This window comes from Dendropsophus ebraccatus, chromosome 8, assembly GCF_027789765.1.
Source record: "Dendropsophus ebraccatus isolate aDenEbr1 chromosome 8, aDenEbr1.pat, whole genome shotgun sequence".
In the NCBI taxonomy this organism is placed as follows: domain Eukaryota; kingdom Metazoa; phylum Chordata; class Amphibia; order Anura; family Hylidae; genus Dendropsophus; species Dendropsophus ebraccatus.
The window spans coordinates 117,542,100-117,566,203 of record NC_091461.1 but is presented as its reverse complement, the minus strand read 5'-3'; the positions used below and the strand labels follow the sequence as shown (position 1 = coordinate 117,566,203).

The following is a 24,104-nucleotide window of genomic DNA, read 5'->3' as shown; positions in this document are numbered from 1 at the left end:
AGAATATGGAAAACAGTGCAGGGGTCCTGGAGATTGTCACCTCACACACAGAGGCCGCCTGTAGACTGTCACCTCACACACAGAGGCCGCCTGTAGACTGTCACCTCACACACAGTTGGCGCCTGTAGACTGTCACCTCACACACAGTTGGCGCCTGTAGACTGTCACCTCACACACAGTTGGCGCCTGTAGACTGTCACCTCACACACAATTGGCGCCTGTAGACTGTCACCTCACACACAGAGGGCGCCTGTAGACTGTCACCTCACACACAGAGGGCGCCTGTAGACTGTCACCTCACACACAGAGGGCGCCTGTAGACTGTCACCTCACTCACAGAGGGCGCCTGTAGACTGTCACCTCACACACAGAGGCCGCCTGTAGACTGTCGCCTCACACACAGAGGCCGCCTGTAGACTGTCGCCTCACACACAGTTGCCGCCTGTAGACTGTCGCCTCACACACAGTTGCCGCCTGTAGACTGTCGCCTCACACACAGAGGGCGCCTGTAGACTGTCGCCTCACACACAGTTGGCGCCTGTAGACTGTCGCCTCACACACAGTTGGCGCCTGTAGACTGTCACCTCACACACAGTTGGCGCCTGTAGACTGTCACCTCACACACAGAGGCCGCCTGTAGACTGTCACCTCACACACAGAGGCCGCCTGTAGACTGCCACCTCACACACAGTTGGCACAGGAGGGGGAGACAGAGGGAAAGGCTCAAACACAGATTTTTCTGTCTTCAGCAGAAAGCAGCAGCTAAGAACTGGGGAAAGGAGACTGAATAGATAATAACAAGTATGAAAGGAATTGTTAGTGTCACCATGGGCAGCAACATCTCAAAAGTTATGTTTGAGTGGAATACCCCTTTAAGTTAATTGCAGTGCTTGTACATTGTGGGTCTTACATTATATAGAATTTAGGGTAGAGAAAGACCGGCACAGCAAGTTATAAACCACGCTTCTGGGGAGCACTATGTGCTTAGCTGGACTTCATGTGCAGACCAATTAATCATTCACGAGTGGGGTGCTCAGCTCTTAGGTAGTTTTGAATCAGTAGACACAGTTCATGCATAAAAGAGTAGAAATAAAGCGGCACTCACCACTGTATACGTGCAAAAAAACGGTGTTATTTATTCATTCGTCCATGAATAACAGACAGATTTTCTTAGCAGGTAAGACGCCAACACTTCGTGATGGTAACAGGTGACAGCTGTTTCGCTTTACTAAGCTTCTACAGACCTGCCTCTCTCGTTCACGTCACTTCAGATATACCTGGAAACTCCTCCTATCCTGGTCACGTGAGCGGGATCAGCTTACAAAATACTTAAATCGTGCATAATGTGGTTTAGAAACAATGTAACATCTTAGCCAATGTGTTAATAAATATTTACAAAAATACACTTAAATCAACTCTATCGTTTAACCCTAGGTTTCCCTGGGCATTGGTTTTCAAAATCCAATGTGCTTCCAACTGCATCAGACGTTTACGTCTATTAGGTCCCGGTTTTGCTCGTTCAATACCACAAAAAGACAAAACATTTTGGTTGTTTCCATGGTCGTCCCTCACATGGTCTATTAGTCTTCGTGAACCCTCACCTGTTCTAAGAGAACGTATATGTTCACGGAACCTGGTGTGAACTGGGCGAATAGTATTACCTATATAGAACCTCCCACATTCACACCAGATTACGTAAACTACAAAATTGGTACGGCAGCAAATGAAGTCTTTTATTTTGACTTCTATCCCCCCTATATTTAGATATTTATTTGGCAAAAATTGGGGACACCAATTACAATTGCCACATTTGTAATTACCTACAGGGGTCATTTTTTCTAACCAATTAGTTTTTTGTTTTTTATATCTGCTGTTAACCAAAATGTCTTTTAGATTTTTACTTCTTTTAAACGTTATTATGGGTTTATACTTTCCTACGTCCTCTAGTGACGGGTCGCTCTCAATCAGATACCAGTATTTTTGAATAGTTTTTTTTATTTTTTCTGACATAATGCCGTACTGAAAAACAAAAGTGAAGCGTTCTATTTTATTTTTATCTTTTTTGGAGGTTGGGACTATTTTTTGAGTTTTTATTTTTTGTGCTTTTTTTAGAGCTTTATCCAATACTTTACTTGGGTACCCCCTGTTAATAAATCTATCATACAATTCCTTCGCTTGCTGGGAAAAACCCTCTTCTGTGCTATTTATTCTACGGAGGCGTAAAAATTGACTGTAAGGTATGGACTGTTTCATATGTAGTGGGTGATTACTATTATAATGTAGTAACGTGTTACATGCTGTGTTTTTTCTATATCCATATGTACTGATGTTGTCATTCTCTATTTTAACTAGTACGTCTAGGAACTCCAATTCCAATGGCCCTGTCTTACTAGTAAAACGCATATTCATTGCATTGTTATTGTTTAAGTGACTTACAAAATTATCAAATTCCTCTCTAGAACCTCTCCAAATGATGAATACATCGTCCACAAATCTGACATAATTTCTTATATGTCTAAGGAATGGATTTGAAGGTCCGAAGACATAACGCCTTTCAAACAGAGCTATAAAAAGATTAGCGAACGTGCACGCAGTGGGCGTGCCCATCGCTGTACCATGTTTTTGGCTATACCACGTATCATTAAATTGAAAGGCGTTATGTCTTAGGATAAAATCCAAAGAGTCACACACGAAGTTAACAAAGTTTTCACCTTTATTACTCTCCTGTAAAATTTCTCTAATTGCCTGCACTCCGAGGTCCTGGGGGATCCTCGTGTACAGGCTTTCGATGTCAATAGATGTTAAAATACAACCATCTTCCCATTCCATCTCCCCCAGTACTCTTAGGAACTCATTAGTGTCCTTTACGAGAGCTGGGACACTGTCGAGGAGTGGCCTTAGCAACCAGTCGACATATTTAGAAATATATTCTGTTACAGAACCCACCCCGGAGACAATAGGTCTACCGGGTGGTGAAACTAGACTTTTGTGTAATTTAGGTACAAAGTACCAGCATGGATTAGTAGGTGATATAGGAATTAATTTCTCGGCCATTTTCCTCGACAGTATACCCAGCTCAACATATTTTCGCAACAGAGTGCGTAACTGGGACATATATTTTTCAGTAGGGTTTTCATTTAATTTCTCATAAGTCGTGGCATCGTTTAATTGGCGATACGCTTCCTGTTCATAGTATTCTCTACTCATTAGCACTGTGTTACCCCCTTTATCCGCCCTTTTAATAATAATATGATCTTGTTTTTTCAGCCATTCTAATGCCTTTTTTTCCTCTGGGGTTAAATTAGGTGGCTCATGGGGGTAACACAGTGCTCTGAGTTCTTCTAACACTCTATTTTGAAATACATCAACACTGCTACCTGGTGGAATTTGGGGTGAAAAGTTGGATTTTACACCTCCCGCAAAATTGTTACATGTTTGTTCAGAAATACAAAAATCATCACCTCCCAATAATTCAGTCATTATCTCTAAGCAGTCCTTTTCCTCATTGGTAGCATTGTAAAAAGGACTGAATCCTAGAGGACTGATATGGACAGGTATCTCACCCTCTTTTTTATTTTCATTTAAGGCTGGTATATCTGAAAAAAACTTTTTCAAACTCAGTTTTCTTACTGCCTTGAAGAGATCTATCTCAAATTCAGCAAAATTAAAAGGTTTTGGAAGACAATATGTCAAACCCTTAGAGAGTACTGATGTCGCTGCCTCACTTAGAGGTATGTTCGTTAAATTTACTACTATTTGGTTGTTATTTTTTTCTTCTACTTTTTCCAAGCTACTTTCTTTGTTCTCTTTTGGTGATCCCTTGGTGACCTTTCTTGTGTGTCCCCTCCTCGTTTTCCTCCTTTTTCTAAAGGGTCAGCGGCTTGTGTTGTAGTGGCTATCTGTTGACCTTCTGCCGCAGATCTAGGTTCATCAGATTGACTAGAGTCTGATTCGGTAGTTAAATAGTCTGTAGTGCGTTTTTTAGTTGGTTTTCTTTTTTTATAATGTTGTTGTTTAAAAGGTTTTTTCTTTATTTGTTGTGTGAATATTTGTCCACTTTCGTAGTCGTTCTTGTCCCTTATGAATTTATCACGTTTTTGTTCCTTTATTATTGTTTGTAGAGGAATCAATTTTTTATCCAGTTTTTTTAAAAACGCACTGAAATCGCTTTCTTGTATTCTAGTTTTTAGTTCATTTTTGGCTTTTGATAGTTCATCAGTAATTTTTATATATTCTTCTTCATTTCGTTGTAGAATTAGTTTTAGCATGTTTAAAGAATAGTCCATATGTAATTCATTCCATTTTTTCATGAACTCCGGATCATTTGCAAATTGTGATGCTTCTTTATAATTCCTCAATCCTCGAGGTGTTCTGTTATTGTCATTGTATGATTTTAGAGATTTTATTGTCCAATATAAACGCATTTCTTTTTCTGCTAGTTGGAAGATTTTTGCCTCTAAGCTTTTCATGCTTAGGATGTTCAGTGTATTTTGTTGTTCACACATGGCAAAGAAGTCGTTGGCGTCTTTTCTTCCTGCATTTATTCCTTGGTCTGTTTCGTTATGTATGTCCATGCTTTCTTCCTCCATTGTGTTTATGGTTTAACTGCGTGCTCAGGTAACGTAAGATTCAGTCAAAATGCATAGTATTTAGGGTAGAGAAAGACCGGCACAGCAAGTTATAAACCACGCTTCTGGGGAGCACTATGTGCTTAGCTGGACTTCATGTGCAGACCAATTAATCATTCACGAGTGGGGTGCTCAGCTCTTAGGTAGTTTTGAATCAGTAGACACAGTTCATGCATAAAAGAGTAGAAATAAAGCGGCACTCACCACTGTATACGTGCAAAAAAACGGTGTTATTTATTCATTCGTCCATGAATAACAGACAGATTTTCTTAGCAGGTAAGACGCCAACACTTCGTGATGGTAACAGGTGACAGCTGTTTCGCTTTACTAAGCTTCTACAGACCTGCCTCTCTCGTTCACGTCACTTCAGATATACCTGGAAACTCCTCCTATCCTGGTCACGTGAGCGGGATCAGCTTACAAAATACTTAAATCGTGCATAATGTGGTTTAGAAACAATGTAACATCTTAGCCAATGTGTTAATAAATATTTACAAAAATACACTTAAATCAACTCTATCGTTTAACCCTAGGTTTCCCTGGGCATTGGTTTTCAAAATCCAATGTGCTTCCAACTGCATCAGACGTTTACGTCTATTAGGTCCCGGTTTTGCTCGTTCAATACCACAAAAAGACAAAACATTTTGGTTGTTTCCATGGTCGTCCCTCACATGGTCTATTAGTCTTCGTGAACCCTCACCTGTTCTAAGAGAACGTATATGTTCACGGAACCTGGTGTGAACTGGGCGAATACAGATAGCCACTACAACACAAGCCGCTGACCCTTTAGAAAAAGGAGGAAAACGAGGAGGGGACACACAAGAAAGGTCACCAAGGGATCACCAAAAGAGAACAAAGAAAGTAGCTTGGAAAAAGTAGAAGAAAAAAATAACAACCAAATAGTAGTAAATTTAACGAACATACCTCTAAGTGAGGCAGCGACATCAGTACTCTCTAAGGGTTTGACATATTGTCTTCCAAAACCTTTTAATTTTGCTGAATTTGAGATAGATCTCTTCAAGGCAGTAAGAAAACTGAGTTTGAAAAAGTTTTTTTCAGATATACCAGCCTTAAATGAAAATAAAAAAGAGGGTGAGATACCTGTCCATATCAGTCCTCTAGGATTCAGTCCTTTTTACAATGCTACCAATGAGGAAAAGGACTGCTTAGAGATAATGACTGAATTATTGGGAGGTGATGATTTTTGTATTTCTGAACAAACATGTAACAATTTTGCGGGAGGTGTAAAATCCAACTTTTCACCCCAAATTCCACCAGGTAGCAGTGTTGATGTATTTCAAAATAGAGTGTTAGAAGAACTCAGAGCACTGTGTTACCCCCATGAGCCACCTAATTTAACCCCAGAGGAAAAAAAGGCATTAGAATGGCTGAAAAAACAAGATCATATTATTATTAAAAGGGCGGATAAAGGGGGTAACACAGTGCTAATGAGTAGAGAATACTATGAACAGGAAGCGTATCGCCAATTAAACGATGCCACGACTTATGAGAAATTAAATGAAAACCCTACTGAAAAATATATGTCCCAGTTACGCACTCTGTTGCGAAAATATGTTGAGCTGGGTATACTGTCGAGGAAAATGGCCGAGAAATTAATTCCTATATCACCTACTAATCCATGCTGGTACTTTGTACCTAAATTACACAAAAGTCTAGTTTCACCACCCGGTAGACCTATTGTCTCCGGGGTGGGTTCTGTAACAGAATATATTTCTAAATATGTCGACTGGTTGCTAAGGCCACTCCTCGACAGTGTCCCAGCTCTCGTAAAGGACACTAATGAGTTCCTAAGAGTACTGGGGGAGATGGAATGGGAAGATGGTTGTATTTTAACATCTATTGACATCGAAAGCCTGTACACGAGGATCCCCCAGGACCTCGGAGTGCAGGCAATTAGAGAAATTTTACAGGAGAGTAATAAAGGTGAAAACTTTGTTAACTTCGTGTGTGACTCTTTGGATTTTATCCTAAGACATAACGCCTTTCAATTTAATGATACGTGGTATAGCCAAAAACATGGTACAGCGATGGGCACGCCCACTGCGTGCACGTTCGCTAATCTTTTTATAGCTCTGTTTGAAAGGCGTTATGTCTTCGGACCTTCAAATCCATTCCTTAGACATATAAGAAATTATGTCAGATTTGTGGACGATGTATTCATCATTTGGAGAGGTTCTAGAGAGGAATTTGATAATTTTGTAAGTCACTTAAACAATAACAATGCAATGAATATGCGTTTTACTAGTAAGACAGGGCCATTGGAATTGGAGTTCCTAGACGTACTAGTTAAAATAGAGAATGACAACATCAGTACATATGGATATAGAAAAAACACAGCATGTAACACGTTACTACATTATAATAGTAATCACCCACTACATATGAAACAGTCCATACCTTACAGTCAATTTTTACGCCTCCGTAGAATAAATAGCACAGAAGAGGGTTTTTCCCAGCAAGCGAAGGAATTGTATGATAGATTTATTAACAGGGGGTACCCAAGTAAAGTATTGGATAAAGCTCTAAAAAAAGCACAAAAAATAAAAACTCAAAAAATAGTCCCAACCTCCAAAAAAGATAAAAATAAAATAGAACGCTTCACTTTTGTTTTTCAGTACGGCATTATGTCAGAAAAAATCAAAAAAACTATTCAAAAATACTGGTATCTGATTGAGAGCGACCCGTCACTAGAGGACGTAGGAAAGTATAAACCCATAATAACGTTTAAAAGAAGTAAAAATCTAAAAGACATTTTGGTTAACAGCAGATATAAAAAACAAAAAACTAATTGGTTAGAAAAAATGACCCCTGTAGGTAATTACAAATGTGGCAATTGTAATTGGTGTCCCCAATTTTTGCCAAATAAATATCTAAATATAGGGGGGATAGAAGTCAAAATAAAAGACTTCATTTGCTGCCGTACCAATTTTGTAGTTTACGTAATCTGGTGTGAATGTGGGAGGTTCTATATAGGTAATACTATTCGCCCAGTTCACACCAGGTTCCGTGAACATATACGTTCTCTTAGAACAGGTGAGGGTTCACGAAGACTAATAGACCATGTGAGGGACGACCATGGAAACAACCAAAATGTTTTGTCTTTTTGTGGTATTGAACGAGCAAAACCGGGACCTAATAGACGTAAACATCTGATGCAGTTGGAAGCACATTGGATTTTGAAAACCAATGCCCAGGGAAACCTAGGGTTAAACGATAGAGTTGATTTAAGTGTATTTTTGTAAATATTTATTAACACATTGGCTAAGATGTTACATTGTTTCTAAACCACATTATGCACGATTTAAGTATTTTGTAAGCTGATCCCGCTCACGTGACCAGGATAGGAGGAGTTTCCAGGTATATCTGAAGTGACGTGAACGAGAGAGGCAGGTCTGTAGAAGCTTAGTAAAGCGAAACAGCTGTCACCTGTTACCATCACGAAGTGTTGGCGTCTTACCTGCTAAGAAAATCTGTCTGTTATTCATGGACGAATGAATAAATAACACCGTTTTTTTGCACGTATACAGTGGTGAGTGCCGCTTTATTTCTACTCTTTTATTACATTATATAGACTAAGGCTATAATATTCTTGGCAGTAAATATGTGCTTAGGAGGACAGGGTCGATATGTCCTCAGTGTTACCGAACACAAGCGCACATTCAGACTTGGGCAATAAACCAAATTATAGTTGATGACCGTGTAACAAAGCAGTGATTGTTATAATGACCGCCATGGTGAATGACCGCATTGTGTGTCCGTCCCTCCCCTAGCTGGTGTTGTTTGGCCTCAGCAATGAGATGGTGGTCAGCTTCAAGGAGGAGAACACCGTGGCCTTCAAGCATTTGTTTCTAAAGGACTACAAGGATGCCAGGGACGATACCTACGCCGTCTATCGCCAGGAGGACGTCTATGATCACATCACCTTTACCATTCAGCGGGTGAGTGGATATGGTTCCTTACTTGTTTCAGAGGCAATGGACAGAGTTTTAATGTGAGCCGAGATTAGCGCTTCTCTCCCCTCCCTCTCTCCTATAGTAAATCTATAGAGCCCATGTACTGGGTAGAGCAGTAATCCACAGAGAGAAGCACCAAGCCACGCTCTTCTCCCATCTCTTTCTGATCTTTAACAGATCATTTGTTGTATTGTCGGTGCTGTCTATAATGAATCTTTCTTTTCTCATCTTACCGATCGCACGTTGTCTCGCACAGTACTTGGAGCTCAGAAACGTCTCAGTTGGGAACCATGCCTACGAGAGGATGGCAGGAGGGCAGCGCGGGATGACTGTCTGCAAGTACTTCTATAAACAGGGGAGCATCTTTCCTGGAAATGAGACCTTTGATATTGACCCCAAGATTGAGACAGGTAACGTCATCAGGGAACAGGGGGTGTGGCTAATTGCAAGGGGCGGGTCTCACTAGAAAGAGGGTGTGGCTTAAATGCTCAAAAAAAAAAAACTGTATACAGACATACCAAACTTACCATATCCTTCCCCAATCATGAGCAAAAACTAGATACTTGTGTCCCCTTCTAAGCTTTCCCCACACAGCAGGAGCCCTGGCCATCTGAATTACCACCAGTCCCATTACCCTGAATGGAGCCATGCTGGGAGACTGTGAGGTTGGACCCACTAATCCTGGGGATACGTCATCACTTTATTAACTGGGAATACCCCTTTATAATGTGATCATTTCTTAAAGGGGTACTCTGGAGAGAAAAAAAAGGTTTGTAAATAAACCGGTGTCAGAAAGTTATATAGATTTGTGTTTTACTTCTGTTTCAAAATCTCATGTCTTCTAGCGCTTATCAGCTGCTGTATGTCCTGCAGGAAGTGGTATATTCTTTTTAGTCTGACATAGTGCTCTCTGCTGCCACCTCTGTCCATGTCAGGAACTTCCAGAGCAGGAGAGGTTTTCTATGGGGATTTGCTACTGCTCTGGACAGTTCCTGACATTGCCAGAGATGGCAGCAGAGAGCACTGTGTCAGAGTGGAAAGAATATACCACTTCCTGCAGGACATACAGCGGCTGATAAGTACAGGAAGACTGTAGATTTTTAAATAGTAGTAAATTACAAATCTGTATAACTTTCTAATACAAGTTGATTTGAAAGAAGAAGAAAAAATTAGTACCCCTTTAAGGAGACTGTGGTCATTTGAGGAGGACATAAAAATGTGATACACAGGAACATTAATGGGTCATGGGAAATGGAAAGTTCATGTTCTAGTTATATAAAGCCGATAGGGGTCTCTCTTCTAGAATGCTTCAGTGTGGAACCAATGACACCGATCAGTGATCTCTCCCTGGATGAGAAGTTCTGGAACATGACACTGGATTTCTATCGGTGAGTCCCAGTTATGCAGGTAGTGCCCCGGTGTCTCCGCTTCACGCAGCTCTTACAGTGTGAATTATTGATTCCTCCAGGCTCGTCTCAGTGGAGATCATGTTCAAGCTGAAAGCCATCAATCTACAGACCATACGTCACCATGAGCTCCCTGACTGCTACGACTTTACAGTGACAGTGAGTACGTGTGAGGTGCCGTCCCCATAGATTCACCGGGAAACACGTTGGCCGTTCAGTCCATATGGATCCTGATAGGCAGAATTGTAAGATCTTCAGATTGTTGGAACCAAATGGGTCAGAGTATCTCCAGAATAGTAGGTTTGGTGGAGTGTTCCTGGTATGTAGTGGTTAGTGATTCATGGGAGGACAACCGGATCTGTTCACAGGATGACAGCGGTCGGAGGGGATAACATTCTGAGATGGGACTATCTCTTTAGGGTGTGTTCACAATTACAGGATCTGCAGCAGATTTGATGCTTCAGATATCAATGTAACTAAATGACTGAACACCGCATCAAACCCATGCCATCATACCTGCTGCAGATCCTGTATGTATGAACACACCCTTAAAGGGAACCTGTCATCACTCTCATGCTGCCTGAACTACAAGTCACAGCGGTCACTGCTCCAGATTTCACACTGCGGATTTGAGCTGAGAACCCTTCGGTCCCTGCCGATTCAGCAGATCATCGCTCCGTGTAATAAAGACAACAATCATCGGCTGATCGTGTTTTTAATCCTACCTAAAAATCAGCAGCAGCCATTTGAGCATCGCTATGTGTTATAGCTATGCACGGCTGATAAATATGTAAAAAAAAACAAAAAAAAAACGTTATACATACCTGTCCACACTCCCCGTTGTTCTTCTCGCTTCTGCCCGGTCCCACAGCCGCTTCTGGACCTTCTGAAACTGGTCTCTGAAGTGACAGGCCGCTCAGCCAATAACTGACCTCTCTCATGTCCCTGTCACTTCAGAGACTGGTTCAGAATGTCTAGCAGCGGCTGTGGGACCGGGCAGAAGTGAAAAGAACACAGGGAGCGTGAACAGGTATGTATAACGTTTATTTTTTTACACTTAAAGGGGAACTATCAGCAGGTTAGACAAATCTATGTCACTATTACGCAAGAGGCGCAGACGAGGAAGGTATGTCTGTTACCTTCCTCCTTGGCGCTGTTCCCGTGCTGTTAGTAGGGTAATCCTCAGTCCATTTAGCATTTTATTTTATTCCCATACATGTCAGTCAGTGAGATCTTACCGTGATGCCCTTTGTTCCGTACAGATCACATTTGACAATAAAGCACACAGCGGACGCATTAGAATAAGCTTAGACAATGACGTTGGCATCCAGGAGTGCAGAGACTGGCACGTGTCCGGATCCAGTAAGTATAAACCCTGTCTGATGGTGGGCGCACCTGGGTAAGGCATAAAGCTCAGCCACTATATTGTAACCCAAGCCTTGAATGTTAAAGGGTGTTGTCTCCTAAATACCCGCTGTAGGGCCACAATACATTCACTTTTTGTAATAGCCCATTATAAAGGGCCCCATACCTCTATCATATGGTGCATGTGCCTTCCTACAATGGATAATGAGTGTGTGTTTGTCTTCGTTTGTAGTACAGAAGAATACCCACTACATGATGATTTTTGATGCCGTTATAATCCTTACCTGTATATCTTCCATAAGTCTCTGTATAAGATCAGTCGTTCGGGGCGTTCACCTTCAGAGGGTAAGTCCTTGGGCACAACGGTCCATTATAAATATTTTTTATAGTTGTTATTGATTAAAGGGGTATTCCGCTCAAACATAACTTTTGATATGTTGCTGCCCATGGTGAGACTAACAATTCCTTCCATACTTGTTATTATTTATTCAGTCTCCTTCCCCTAGTTCTCAGCTGCTGCTTTCTGCTGAAAACACAAAAATCTGTGTGTGAGCTTTTCTCTCTGTCTCCCCCTCCTCCCCCCTCTCTTCTGAGACGGCTGATGTAAACAAGTCCCAGGCTGGCTTTATCTGCAACATTGTAGCTTCTTTGTAATGCTGGAAGGTTTATTCTGGGGTTAAGCTGCTAATGAACTCACTGTGATTAATCCTCCCAGCATTACAAAGCTGCAATGTTGCAGATACAGCTGGCCAGGGACTGGTTTACATCAACCATCTCAGAAGGGAGCAGAAGAAAGGGAAAGGCTAGTTTGGAAAGAATTGCTAGTTTTAACATGGGCAGTTTGAGTGGAATACCCCTTTAATTTTTTTTTTTTTTTGGGGGGGGGGGGCGGTGATTTATTTATATAGTGTTACACATATCATATACTGCTGATCATGTGATGGTGTTCTCAGTCAGCTGACCTGTGGCTGCATGATCTTCAGTATTTGCTGAACCGTAAAAACACGATACTGCTGTTGCTAAGGGGTTAAAAGAGTTTCCAGCCCTCCAAAATTGTTAGTTATGCTAGTTATATATACTCACCTGCCTGATTCCCTTCCAACTCCAACAATGCTTGGTCCTCTGAGCAGCGCTTCCTGCTTTCACATGGGAAACACCCACTCAGCCAATCAGTGATGGAGGCGGGTCACCACTCTGGCCAGGAAGTGCTGGTCAGCAGGGACCAGTCACTGTGGGGATAGCAGTGTCAGGGAATCAGGCAGGTGAGTATAGCTGATTATTTTATATTTAAGACCGTGTCAGCCTATAATTAAAAATTTTATGGGGCAGACAATCCCTTTAACTTTAATAGAGGAAGAATACATTTATTGGAGCAGTCAGTGGGGAGTTTTGTTATGCGGTCCTTTGATTTCTGTGTTTGTTCTTGTTACTTCTAAATCATTTCCTTTATTACAATGAATATCACATCAAACCCATGTGGACCAAAAAATCGGAATTACTAACGTGTTTCACAATTTTTCTTTGTGCTTTTTTTTTTCTATTTACACATAAATGCACAAATTAAAAGGGGTTATCCAGGGCTACAAAAACATGGCCACTTTCTTCCAGAGACAGCACCGCTCTTGTCTCCAGTTTAGGCGGGGTTTGTACCTTAGTTCCATTGAAGTGAATGGAGCTTAATTGCAAACCGCACCTGAACTGGAGACAAGAGTCGTGTTGTCTCTGGAAGCAAGTGGCCATGTTTTTGTAGCCCTGGATAACCCCTTTAACCCCTTTTCTATTTCTTACTATATGATAGATGGTATTATTTCTGGAGTTGCTCTTTGAATTTCACTTCATCTTTTTTACCCCAAGGAATATGTGAGCTTTGTCCAACAACGATTCTCCAGGACCGTGCCTTGGTCAGACCAGATGGAGTTTGTCAACGGCTGGTACATCCTTATCATTGTGAGCGATATACTCTCCATCGTAGGCTCCATCCTGAAGATGGAAATCCAGGCAAAGGTGAGTGTCAGTATGCACTAAACAACCATAGAGAATGATGTATAGAATAGAAGGTCTTGTAAGCATCCTGAATTAAAGGGGAACTTGGGCGAATTATTTATTTATTTTCCCGGTGAGAGGTGGATTTTCCACCAACATATCATTTCTGTGAAAACGCTAATAAGCGCCACTACGTGTTGCAACGTATATTGAACTGATAAACAGAACAGTGACAACTGACTTGGTTCAAATACAGTAGTAATAAATCACGGCGACTTGCAAGGGCCCTGCATTAGTCGCATGCGGTTTTAACCGCATCGCATGCAATAACCACATGCAGATTTAACCGCATTATATGAATTTTAATCGCATTATATGAATTTTAATCTATAAATAGTCATCAAGTCCATATCCTGCAATATACGATTTGCAACCTTATGAGTTATATATACAGAGATTTATGTGTAAGCGTCTAGTCATATGTTTATTTATATGTTTATTTGTCTATATGTTCTTATGAATTTTAAATTGATTTAGATAAAGTGCTATATATATATATTTACTTGTGATTTAATTATACCTTGAGATTTATATTCGGCTCAAAAATATTACATTAGGGGTATTGCTAGAGAGCCTACTAATTATACATTTTCAAATTAACTGGCGTCAGAAAGTTATATAGATTTATAATTTACTATTATTTAAAAGTCGCTAGTCTTCCAGTACTTATCAGCTGTTGTATGTCCTGCAGGAAGTGGTGTATTCTCTTCAGTGTGACACAGTGCTCTCTGCTGCCACCTCTGTCCATGCCAGGAACTGTCTAGAGCAGGAGATGTTTTCTATGGGGATTTGCTGCTGCGCTGGACAGTTCCTGACATGGACAGAGGTGGCAGAAGAGAGCACCGTGTCACACTGGAAAGAATACACCACTTTCTGCAGGACATACAGCAGCTGATAAGTACTTGAAGAGTGGAGATTTTTAAATACAAGTAATTTACAAATCTGTATAACTTTCTGGTACCAGTTGATTTGAAAAAAAAAAAAAAAAAATCTTTGCTGGAGTACCCCTTTGAAGATGTTATCCAGGCTTATAAAAAAAAAATGGCCGCTTTCTTCCAGAAACAACACCCCTCATGTCCTCAGTCTGGGTGTGGGTGTTTTGCTGCTCCATTACAATAAAGTGCATTGAGCTAAAATGTAATACCACACAAAACCTGAGGACGAGGGCTCTTTTTGCGAGAAAGCTCTGCTTTTTCTAATCCTGAATAACCCCTTTAAGATACCCCTTTAAGCACAGCATGGAGCAAGAAGCAGCTGATGCTGTATGTACTGTAGTGTTGCAATGTCTATTATTTTGAGGGTAAATCACCTGCAACCATTGTACACCCAGTCCAGTCCCTACAATGAAGTATCCTATACTTGTAACTGTCCCACTAAAATGGCAGAAGGTCCTTTGTGCTCTTTGTCTGCAGCCCCATGAGTGGCCGTGTCAGGTGGTTGGCCTGTTTTGTACATGTTGTCCTCATGTAATGGAGTGATTCCTCCTAATGACGGACATTACCGCCAGGGCTGACTGCATGAGCGGCTCGAGGAGATGTCATTATCCATTATTGTCCCCATCTATTACCCATACAGGGCGTCCATTACCGTTATCATCTCCTTCCACCACCTGCTCTATACTCCCAGCCTGTCTCTTACCATTACACTTAATTCCCTCCATTTTACCATCTCCCGCTATTAGAAGTGCTTCGTATTGTTTTAAGAGTTTTCCATTTCACTTTCTATTGAACAATGATGTCGTTCATCACTGGAGACCATCTGCTCAGGTCTTTCCATATTTATTACTGTATCCATCATGTATGTAGACGGTGGAGCTTCCGGTGATGGAGAAGTGCTGACTGTCCCGTCTGATGCTTACACTCTCACCCACATGCCCAGCTGGGACAATAATCTATACTATATACTCACTGTATATCCAGTATCACACATCATCCATGTCTTTTGTTGCTGTATAGGTTCCCAGAGAATATATATATTTATTTATTTATTTTATTATTATTTTTTTTTCCTTTAAATCAACTGGTATCAGAAAGTTATAGAGATTTGTAATTTACTTCTATTAAAAAATCTTAAGTTTTCCCATACTTATCAGCTGCTGTATGTCCTGCAGGAAATTTTGTTTTATTTTCAGTCTGACACAGTGCTCTCTGCTGCCTTGTCTGGCCGAGACAGGAACTTTGTCTGTTTTATATGAATCCCCATAGAAAACTTCTCCTACTCTGGATGGTTCCTGGCCAGAGATGTCAGCAGAGAGCACTGTGTCTGACTGAAAATAAAACATTTCCTGCAGGACATACAGCAGCTGATAAGTATGGGAAGACTTGAGATTTTTTAATAGAAGTAAATTACAAATCTATATAACTTTCTGACACCAACTGATTTGAAAGAAAAAGATTTTCGCTGGACAATCCCTTTAATAAATATCTTCTTATGGAAGAACCCCGGTACATTACATGCTTGATTCTCCTTATTCTGACCAGGGCCATCAGATGTGTAATATGTGGCAATCCTCTAACTTGCTGTATTGGGTGAAGTGTATATAAATTAGTAATGAGGACTTCTCTCTCCCACAGAGTCTGACCAGTTATGACGTGTGCAGCATTCTCCTGGGGACATCCACCATGTTGGTCTGGCTCGGCGTCATTCGCTATTTAGGATTTTTCCAGAAATATAATGTAAGAGCCGACTGTTCTTCCTGGTACCTCAGTGTCTGATTCCCAAATAAAATTTGCTGTCCCCTGTAGCGGCATTGTGTACAGTATTGTATGTATCATCGCTCAGTGCTCGTCTGTGAGGGTCCTGGCCCCACCCTACAGGTATTAGCAATCCAGACAATAAACATGGACGCCGTAATCGGGGACCGCTGACCCAAGTAGATATATAGCAACAACAATATATAGCAAATAGATGACACAAGTTATAGCTGCAATCACATTTTTTTTATTGTGCTTTTTCATATATAATCAGGTATTCCCAACCCTGCATCCAACTCTGTCCAATCAGGGGTGCGGATACAATACAGTGGCTCCGCCTTCACATCCTGCAGGGGCGCTCTAACATCCGTGTATCCATTCAGGTAGAGACCTCTGTTCCATCAGGGAGGCCGGGAGCTGGCGCGGTCATGCTACGTTTCGGAGGTCTATCCCTCCTTTCTCCTAAGATCATTGAAACCCACCACCAATAAGGCAAGGTTCACACTACATTTTTGCCAAAAAACGGATGAAAAAAACAAATGCATGTGTGCATCCGTTTTTCCATTGAATTCCATTATAAAAAAGGGATCAAAACGGATTTTTTTTTTCTTTTACTTACACAAAAGCGTAGTTGACCTCATTTTTGTGTCCATTAAAATAAAACGGATCCGTTTTAATCTTTTTTTTTTTTAAATGGAATTCAATGGAAAAACGGATCAAAACGGGTGTACACACATGCATCCGTTTTTTTTGCATCCGTTTTTCATCCGTTTTTTGCAAAAAAACTGATGAAAAACCGATTGCAAAAACGTGGTGTGAACCCAGCCTTAATAGTGCTTGTTCTGACGTCATCAGAGTCTAGACTACAATGACAAAAAGTGTAGATGATATTTCACATATTACTTATTAATAACAATGTCACTGGGGTAAGTGCAGCATAGAACACCTGTTACATATCATCCTTTCATTCTATCATAGATTCCAATACTCATGTATGGGGCGCACTGCCCTAAGTTAGCCACTAGATGGCCTCAGCACCCTAAGTGCTTCAACACTCAGAAGAAGCTCTCATTCACACCCTGCGGCTGCTGAGAATCCAGCAGAAATATCCAGGAAGTTTCCTTCTGTAATAAGATCTTCTTCAGTCCATTCTTATCCTCACCCCTCACTCCTCTAATACTAACCATCTGAAGTTGCCCACTCTCTGCTTTTTTTTTTTTTTTTTTATAAAAAGTCTCATTACGGTAGTTTCACCAAAACTTTTTAAATTTTCTCTCCTTGTTTTCATTTTTGTTCATAGAGTCTAATGGCGGAGCGACGCTCACTGAGCTTTACTTTTATTGCTCCACTCGTCTGCCCAGCGTACACGACCCCACACGGGAATTTTAACAAGTTTGGTAATTTGCTTAGGGGCAAGCCAAAATTTGCCTACAGAAATGGGAAATCTATTAGTGACACCTTGGTGCGAGCAGATATAGGAAAGTTGGTAAAAAGGTGACAGGTGCGGTTGGCAACTGAGAAGGTGGGAAGGTTCCCCTGCCTGCAGCACTATAACTGCTGGAGCATTATGAGAGGTGGGGGCATTTCCCATCCTGAGAAGGGACACACCATTGAGCTTAAAGCCATACATGCAATGCCACTAATGCGGTGTACCTCTTAAAATGCCAGTACGGAGACATGTACATTGGGCAGACGAGTAGAGAAATAAAAGTAAGGCTCAGCAAGCCTCAGATGGCTAGTATTAGAGGAGTGACGGGCGAGGATAAGAATGGACTGAAGAAGATCCTATTACAGAAGGAAACTTACTGGCTGGATTCTCAGCAGCCGCAGGGTGTGAATGAGAGCTGCAGCTTCCAATCCTTATTTTGAGTATTGAAGCATGTAGGGCGCCGGCGCCATCTAGTGGCTAACTTAGGGCAATGCATCCCATACATGAGAACTGGAATCTATGAAAGATGAAAATGATATGTAATAGGTGTTATATATGAAGAAGCACAATAGAATAATGTGATTGCAGCTATAACTTGTCGTGTCATCTATTTGCTATATATTGTGCACTTAGTAAGCAGCAATGCAGCCAGTACTGTATGCAGTATGCATAGCGGCTTATTACAGTGCACATTCACCATGCTGGGTGCAAGATGAAACAATCCTGTATGCATCACCGCTCACTACTGGACCAGAGCAGGGAGGCTGGGCATAGACAGGAGGTCCTGCTCCTGTTTGCAGAAACAAATAGGCACTGAAATTCACATGATTTGGTGCAGATTTGGTGGTGAAGAAATTATTTCAGGTTTTTCTCTGCAACATTTTCTCCACTTGTGGTGGTAGCCAGCGGCAGTATTTCCAACCATCTACTGTCCAGATTGGCAGATCTGACAAAACCATACATTGGATAGCTTTCATTTTCCCAGAAGGTCATATTTCTTAAAGCAGTAGTTCACCAAAAATAATCTTTCTAATCAACTAGTGCCAGAAAGTGCCAGAGCTTTGTAATTTACTTCTATTAAAAAATCTCAAGTCTTCCAGTACTTATCCGCTGCTGTATGTCCTGCAGCAAAGGTGTATTCTTTCCAGTCTGACACAGTGCTCTCTGCTGCCACTTCTGTCCATGTCAGGAACTTTCCAGAGCAGGAGAGGTTTTCTATGAGGATTTGCTCTTGCTCTGGACAGTTCCTGACATGGACAGAGGTGGCAGCAGAGAGCACTGTTTCAGACTGGAAAGAACACACCACTTCCTGCAGGACATACAGCAGCTGATAAGTACTGAAATGCTGGAGATATAATAGAAGTAAATTACAAATCTCTGGCACTTTTTGGCACCAGTTGATATAAGAATATTAAATTTGGTGAACAACCCCTTTAATGAATAATATGTATAGGCAGCAACATTACCATCTTACTTAGACATACAGAGGAGCCATTAGGCTGAGCACTTCTTACTTTGCAGATGTGTAAAGGGGAGCACTGCCTTACAGTCTAGCTGACCACTTTCCATATATGAAGGTAATGACGTCCGCATCGGACCTTTTATCAGCAGTATTTCATGTAAATGCGGCTGAGTTGCAATACCAAAGACAGCCTACAGACAAGAGGGGCGCTGTTTCTCTGAGTGCTTTATATTGTGCTTGTATGTTTATTAAGCCTTTGTATCTGCAGATCCTGATCCTGACTCTGAGGGCGGCTCTTCCTAATGTGATTCGGTTCTGTTGCTGTGCTGCCATGATCTATCTGGGCTACTGCTTCTGTGGCTGGATTGTGCTGGGACCGTATCACATCAAGGTAAGTAGCCAACATGCCGCACTCTGGCCACCCCTTCCTCGCCTCTGTGGTGACCTCTGACCTTCTTCTTCCTCCTCAGTTCAGGTCCCTGAATGTGGTGTCCGAGTGTCTGTTCTCCCTCATCAATGGAGACGATATGTTCACAACGTTTTCCATCATGCAGCAGAAAAGCTACCTGGTGTGGTTGTTCAGCCGGATTTACCTCTACTCCTTCATCAGTCTCTTCATCTACATGGTCCTCAGCCTGTTTATTGCCCTCATTACGGACACCTATGAAACCATTAAGGTGGGTGGCATTCTGTATACTTGCTATCCACAGTCACTGATCGGTGGGGTCCAGGGTGCTCAGCGCCCTTCGTACACAATGAACAGGGCTGGAATCACTGTATAGTGTCCGGATCTGGTAACTGCAGTTCAGATGGCGATCAATTGAGCAGGAGCTGAGCTGCACTTACAGGTCACCACCACTTCACAGTGAACATAGCCAACTGCTTCCTGTCCCATTTCTTGTGCAGTGCAGGTGATCAGTGAGCAAATATCATCACCAGATATAGCCGACAGATTCCCTATAAAGTGAATGTACCATCACCAGTAAATGCCGCCCAACTTCCATGCTGGGCGGCGGCGCCTTTTTCAGCTTGAGCACTGGGGGTAGGTCCAGCGCCCCCCCCAGTGTGAAGATAACCCCTCCCCTCTGTGATGCGTCACCACTGGATGACCATCACCAGAAACTGCACCCGCTGTCACATGCTCCCCTAACTCTTGTAGACTACAGGACAATGGCCTATGGTCTGTGAGCCATTGAGCAATGTGACATCATTATGTCTGCCTAATTTTATTGATTTTCTTTTTTTTTTGGGGGGGGGGGGCAACACATGTTGTGTTTTTAGTTATTGTGAAATCATGTGGCAGCATGTTACATGACTTTTTAGGTGCCTTAGACGGGCGTTGTTGCGTTCTTTTATTTTGTAAGTCCTGTTCAGGCGCATACTGTGCAGAAAGTGCTTTGTTCAGTGAGATCTCTGCTTACACGGCCCGGAGATTCCCACTGTCAGCAGTACCCTGTACACTGGAGCTAAGTGGTTTTGGTCAATCCCTCCCCTGGGTATATAGTATATCCCTTGCCAAGCATTAATCTACCGTGACCTCAGGCCTGTCATTGGAATGAAAGCTTTCAGAAGTAAACGGCACAATACATGATGTGTAGATGATCACTGCTCATGACCTGTCTGTGTTAGCAAATCCTTGTATTCCCCATGAAATAACTATTCTGAATCACCTATTCTTATAGCTGTGTGATGTGCCGCTCCTCCGTTATTCTTACTAACAATATATAACCAAGTGGGTGTTACCAGCTGGGGGCGTGTCCCTACACTGTCTGAAACTATCCAATCAGAGCTCACAGTGCCAGACAGGAACACGCCCCCAGCTGGACAGTGCAGGGACACGCCCCCAGCTGGTAACACCCACATGGTTATGGAGTCATAGATTTATAGCAAGAATAAGGGAGGAGGGGCACATCACACAGCTATAAGGATAGGTGATCCAGAATAGTTATGTCATAGGGAATACAAGGATTTACTAACGCAGACAGGTCAGGAGCGGTGACAGAATCCCTTTAAGCTGTAACCAATCAGGTCTCTGTCATTTCCCAGAGGACCTTTCAAAATGAGAGTCACAATCTGATTGTCATTTCTTTTTCTCTGCACTAGTTTTTATAAATAAAATGGCGCTAACTATTTGGCAAGTAAATGTCACCTGACATCTAAGCTACAGCGGTCATGCTCTGTGATCAGTGAGATTTTATTTTTATCTTCCATAGAATTACCAAAGAGACGGTTTTCCAGAGTCGGAGCTTCACACTTTTGTTTCGGAGTGTAAGGATTTACCGACTTCTGGGCGTTACAGAGAAGTCGAGGACATGTCCACATCGCTGCTGTGTTGCTGTGAACGGTGAGTGTTCCTTGTGGCACTAGGGGTAAAAGCTTGTCTCTTTCACTTTGGAAAGGTTTTGCACACTACGTGCACACTAAGGAATCAGCGCAGAATTTCAAGCGCAGTCCCTGTAGTGATTTCTGCCTGTCCCATTCATTCTAAATGGGATGTCTCACACGCACTCCGCCATCCGTCCAAAGAAATTTCATGTCAGTTCCTTGGGCGCACTTGAGACAGGCAAACTTCAAGCGGAACCCGCCGCGAGGACACCACTTAAAAGTTCCTCGCTTAATTCTGTAGTGTGCACATACCCTAAGAGCCGTAAAACTTTTATTTTACCACCTACAGGGCTGCTTGGGGCATCAAACTGTAAATCAAATTAAGCGCTGCAGAACATGTTGAGGTTCTGTATAAATAAAAATGATCATAAATAAATATAAAATGTGTGATTGCGGCCGTCTGTCATTACCTCTGGCTCCAGGGACACTAGTGTGTGCGGCACTGATCACAGTGAGGAAGCCTCGCACACATAAAACCCCTACGCAGCAGGAACGTATATACATGTACTCACTGCATGGGGCAGCAACAATAGGAATGTATATATACTAAAGATGAGCGAACCTGCCGAGGTTCGGGTTCGTATAAACGCTCAGCGTCTGATTCCCGCTGTCTGCCCGCTCCGTGAAGAGGGTGGATACAGCGGGAGGACCGCCTGGAAAACTGGGATACAGCCTATGGCTATCAGACGCCGAGAGTTCAGGTTCATACGAACCCCAACCTCGGCAGGTTCGCTCATCTCTAATATATACGCATTGCTAACGTGAAGGGGTTAATTCATATTGACTTATGGGAAAATAACACTATATATATATAAATAAATATAATCTATATTTAATATAGAGAAAATTATATATAATTTTTATACTTATTTATATAGTACCAACATATTCTGCAGCTCTTTACAATTTGATTTACAGTTTGTATTTATAATTGTATTTATTATTATTCCATATATTATTATGTATTTATATAGCTTTATTTATATATTATTGTATGTATTTATATAGATTAATATATAATGTTATGTATTTATATAGCTTTATTTATATATTATTGTATGCCTTTATATAGCTTTATATATATATTATATTATATATATATTATATTATGCATTATTTATATGTTATTGTATGTATTTATATAGCTTTATATATTATATTATATTATGTATTTATATAGCTTTATTTATATATTATTGTATGCCTTTATATAGCATTATTTATATATTATATTATGTATTTATATAGCTTTATTTATATATTATATTATGTATTTATATAGCTTTATTTATATATTATTGTATGCCTTTATATAGCATTATTTATATATTATTGTATGTATTTCTATATTTCTTACTTTATTTATACAGAAATCTTTTTTGCTTCCTCTGTGCAGGTAGAATAAGTTCAGCCGATGAAGACTGTGGTATCTCTGAATGTAAAATATCTCCAGATACAAGATCTGAAAAATCTATTAAAGAAGCTGAAACCTTATAATGCAGCCTAATAAGAGCTGCTGCTGCTTTCTGTGTAGATCCTTCCGGAAGCTCTCAGAACTGGGGATATGTGACATGAAGTATTTACCAGGGAGGCTGGGACTTTTCTGGACTACCTGACAGTCATCTCATTGAAGAACACTACAGCCGTTTTCTCAGAATCTGGAAATGGCTGATAACAGGGGACAAAATATTGTAACGAACATAGACATTAAGTTTCCTGTCCCTTTAAATAATGTAGATTTAGGACTGGTACTGGTTGCAGAACTCTGTTCCCTCATTGGGAGTTTCTCCATGGACTATATGCGATATTATGTCCTGGCTGCAGCATGTATGGCGGCATGACCTCTCCGGAGGGGGATTATTCATCCATACCTGTAACATCACTCCCAATCCCACTGGCCAATTATCATAAGGTTAACAGAAGTGGAGGAAAATGGCGCTAGATTTACAATGGCGCATGAGATAATATTTTTGCTGCACAACATGTTAGGCGTCCTTAAAGGGGTACTCCAGCGAAAATCTTTTTCTTTCAAATCAACTGGTTTTAAAAATTTATATATATTTGTTATTTACTTCTATTTAAAAATCTCCAGTCTTTAAGTACTTATCAGCTGATGTATGTCCTGCAGAAAGTGGTGTATTCTCTCCAGTCTGACACAGTGCTCTCTGCTGCCACCTCTGTCCATGTCAGGAACTGTCCAGAGCAGCAGCAAATCCCTATAGAAAACCTCTCCTGCTCTGGACAGTTCCTGACATGGACAGAGGTGGCAGCAGAGAGCACTGTGTCATATCGGGAATACACCACTTCCTGCAGGACATACAGCAGTTGAAAAGTACTGGAAGACTGGAGATTTTTAAATTACAAATCGATATAACTTTCTGACACTAGTTGATTTGAAAGAAGTACCCCTTTAAGATATATCCTGATACTGTCAAAAATATACGCCAATACATACTATGTGATATGTCTGCTTTCTTACACAAACAGCGCTGCACCTGTCTTCAGGTTTTGTGCCATATTACAACTTTGCTCAATTCACTTTAGTGGAACTGCAAAAACCACACTTAGGCTATGTTCATACTACGTAAAAGTACGACCGTTGTTGCCATCGGCAACAACGGGCGTTTTTTTTTTGCGGAGCGCAACATAACCTTATCTGGTATGGGATCCCGGCCAGAGCGTATACACATCGTAAAGGCTCCGGCCGGGATTCCATACG

The 24,104-nt window shown here is 41.3% G+C and overlaps 1 protein-coding gene across 2 annotated transcripts in view; it reads left to right on the top strand.

Annotated features, from left to right (window-relative positions):
- Positions 1-23,470, top strand: part of MCOLN3 (mucolipin TRP cation channel 3) — a 33,981-nt gene extending 10,511 nt beyond the window's left edge. The window contains exons 3-14 of one of the 2 annotated variants that reach the window (XM_069981542.1): positions 8,420-8,587; positions 8,859-9,012; positions 9,891-9,990; positions 10,071-10,167; positions 11,271-11,370; positions 11,606-11,718; positions 13,228-13,377; positions 15,990-16,091; positions 19,269-19,391; positions 19,471-19,677; positions 21,214-21,344; positions 22,782-23,470. In XM_069981542.1, the coding sequence (XP_069837643.1) occupies positions 8,420-8,587; positions 8,859-9,012; positions 9,891-9,990; positions 10,071-10,167; positions 11,271-11,370; positions 11,606-11,718; positions 13,228-13,377; positions 15,990-16,091; positions 19,269-19,391; positions 19,471-19,677; positions 21,214-21,344; positions 22,782-22,785 (1,449 nt within the window). In that variant the 3' untranslated portion in view covers positions 22,786-23,470. Of the gene's footprint in view, positions 1-8,419; positions 8,588-8,858; positions 9,013-9,890; positions 9,991-10,070; positions 10,168-11,270; positions 11,371-11,605; positions 11,719-13,227; positions 13,378-15,989; positions 16,092-19,268; positions 19,392-19,470; positions 19,678-21,213; positions 21,349-22,781 lie in introns of those variants that run through there. The other variant, XM_069981543.1, reaches the window with a different exon arrangement.
- Positions 23,471-24,104: the final 634 nt, after the last annotated feature.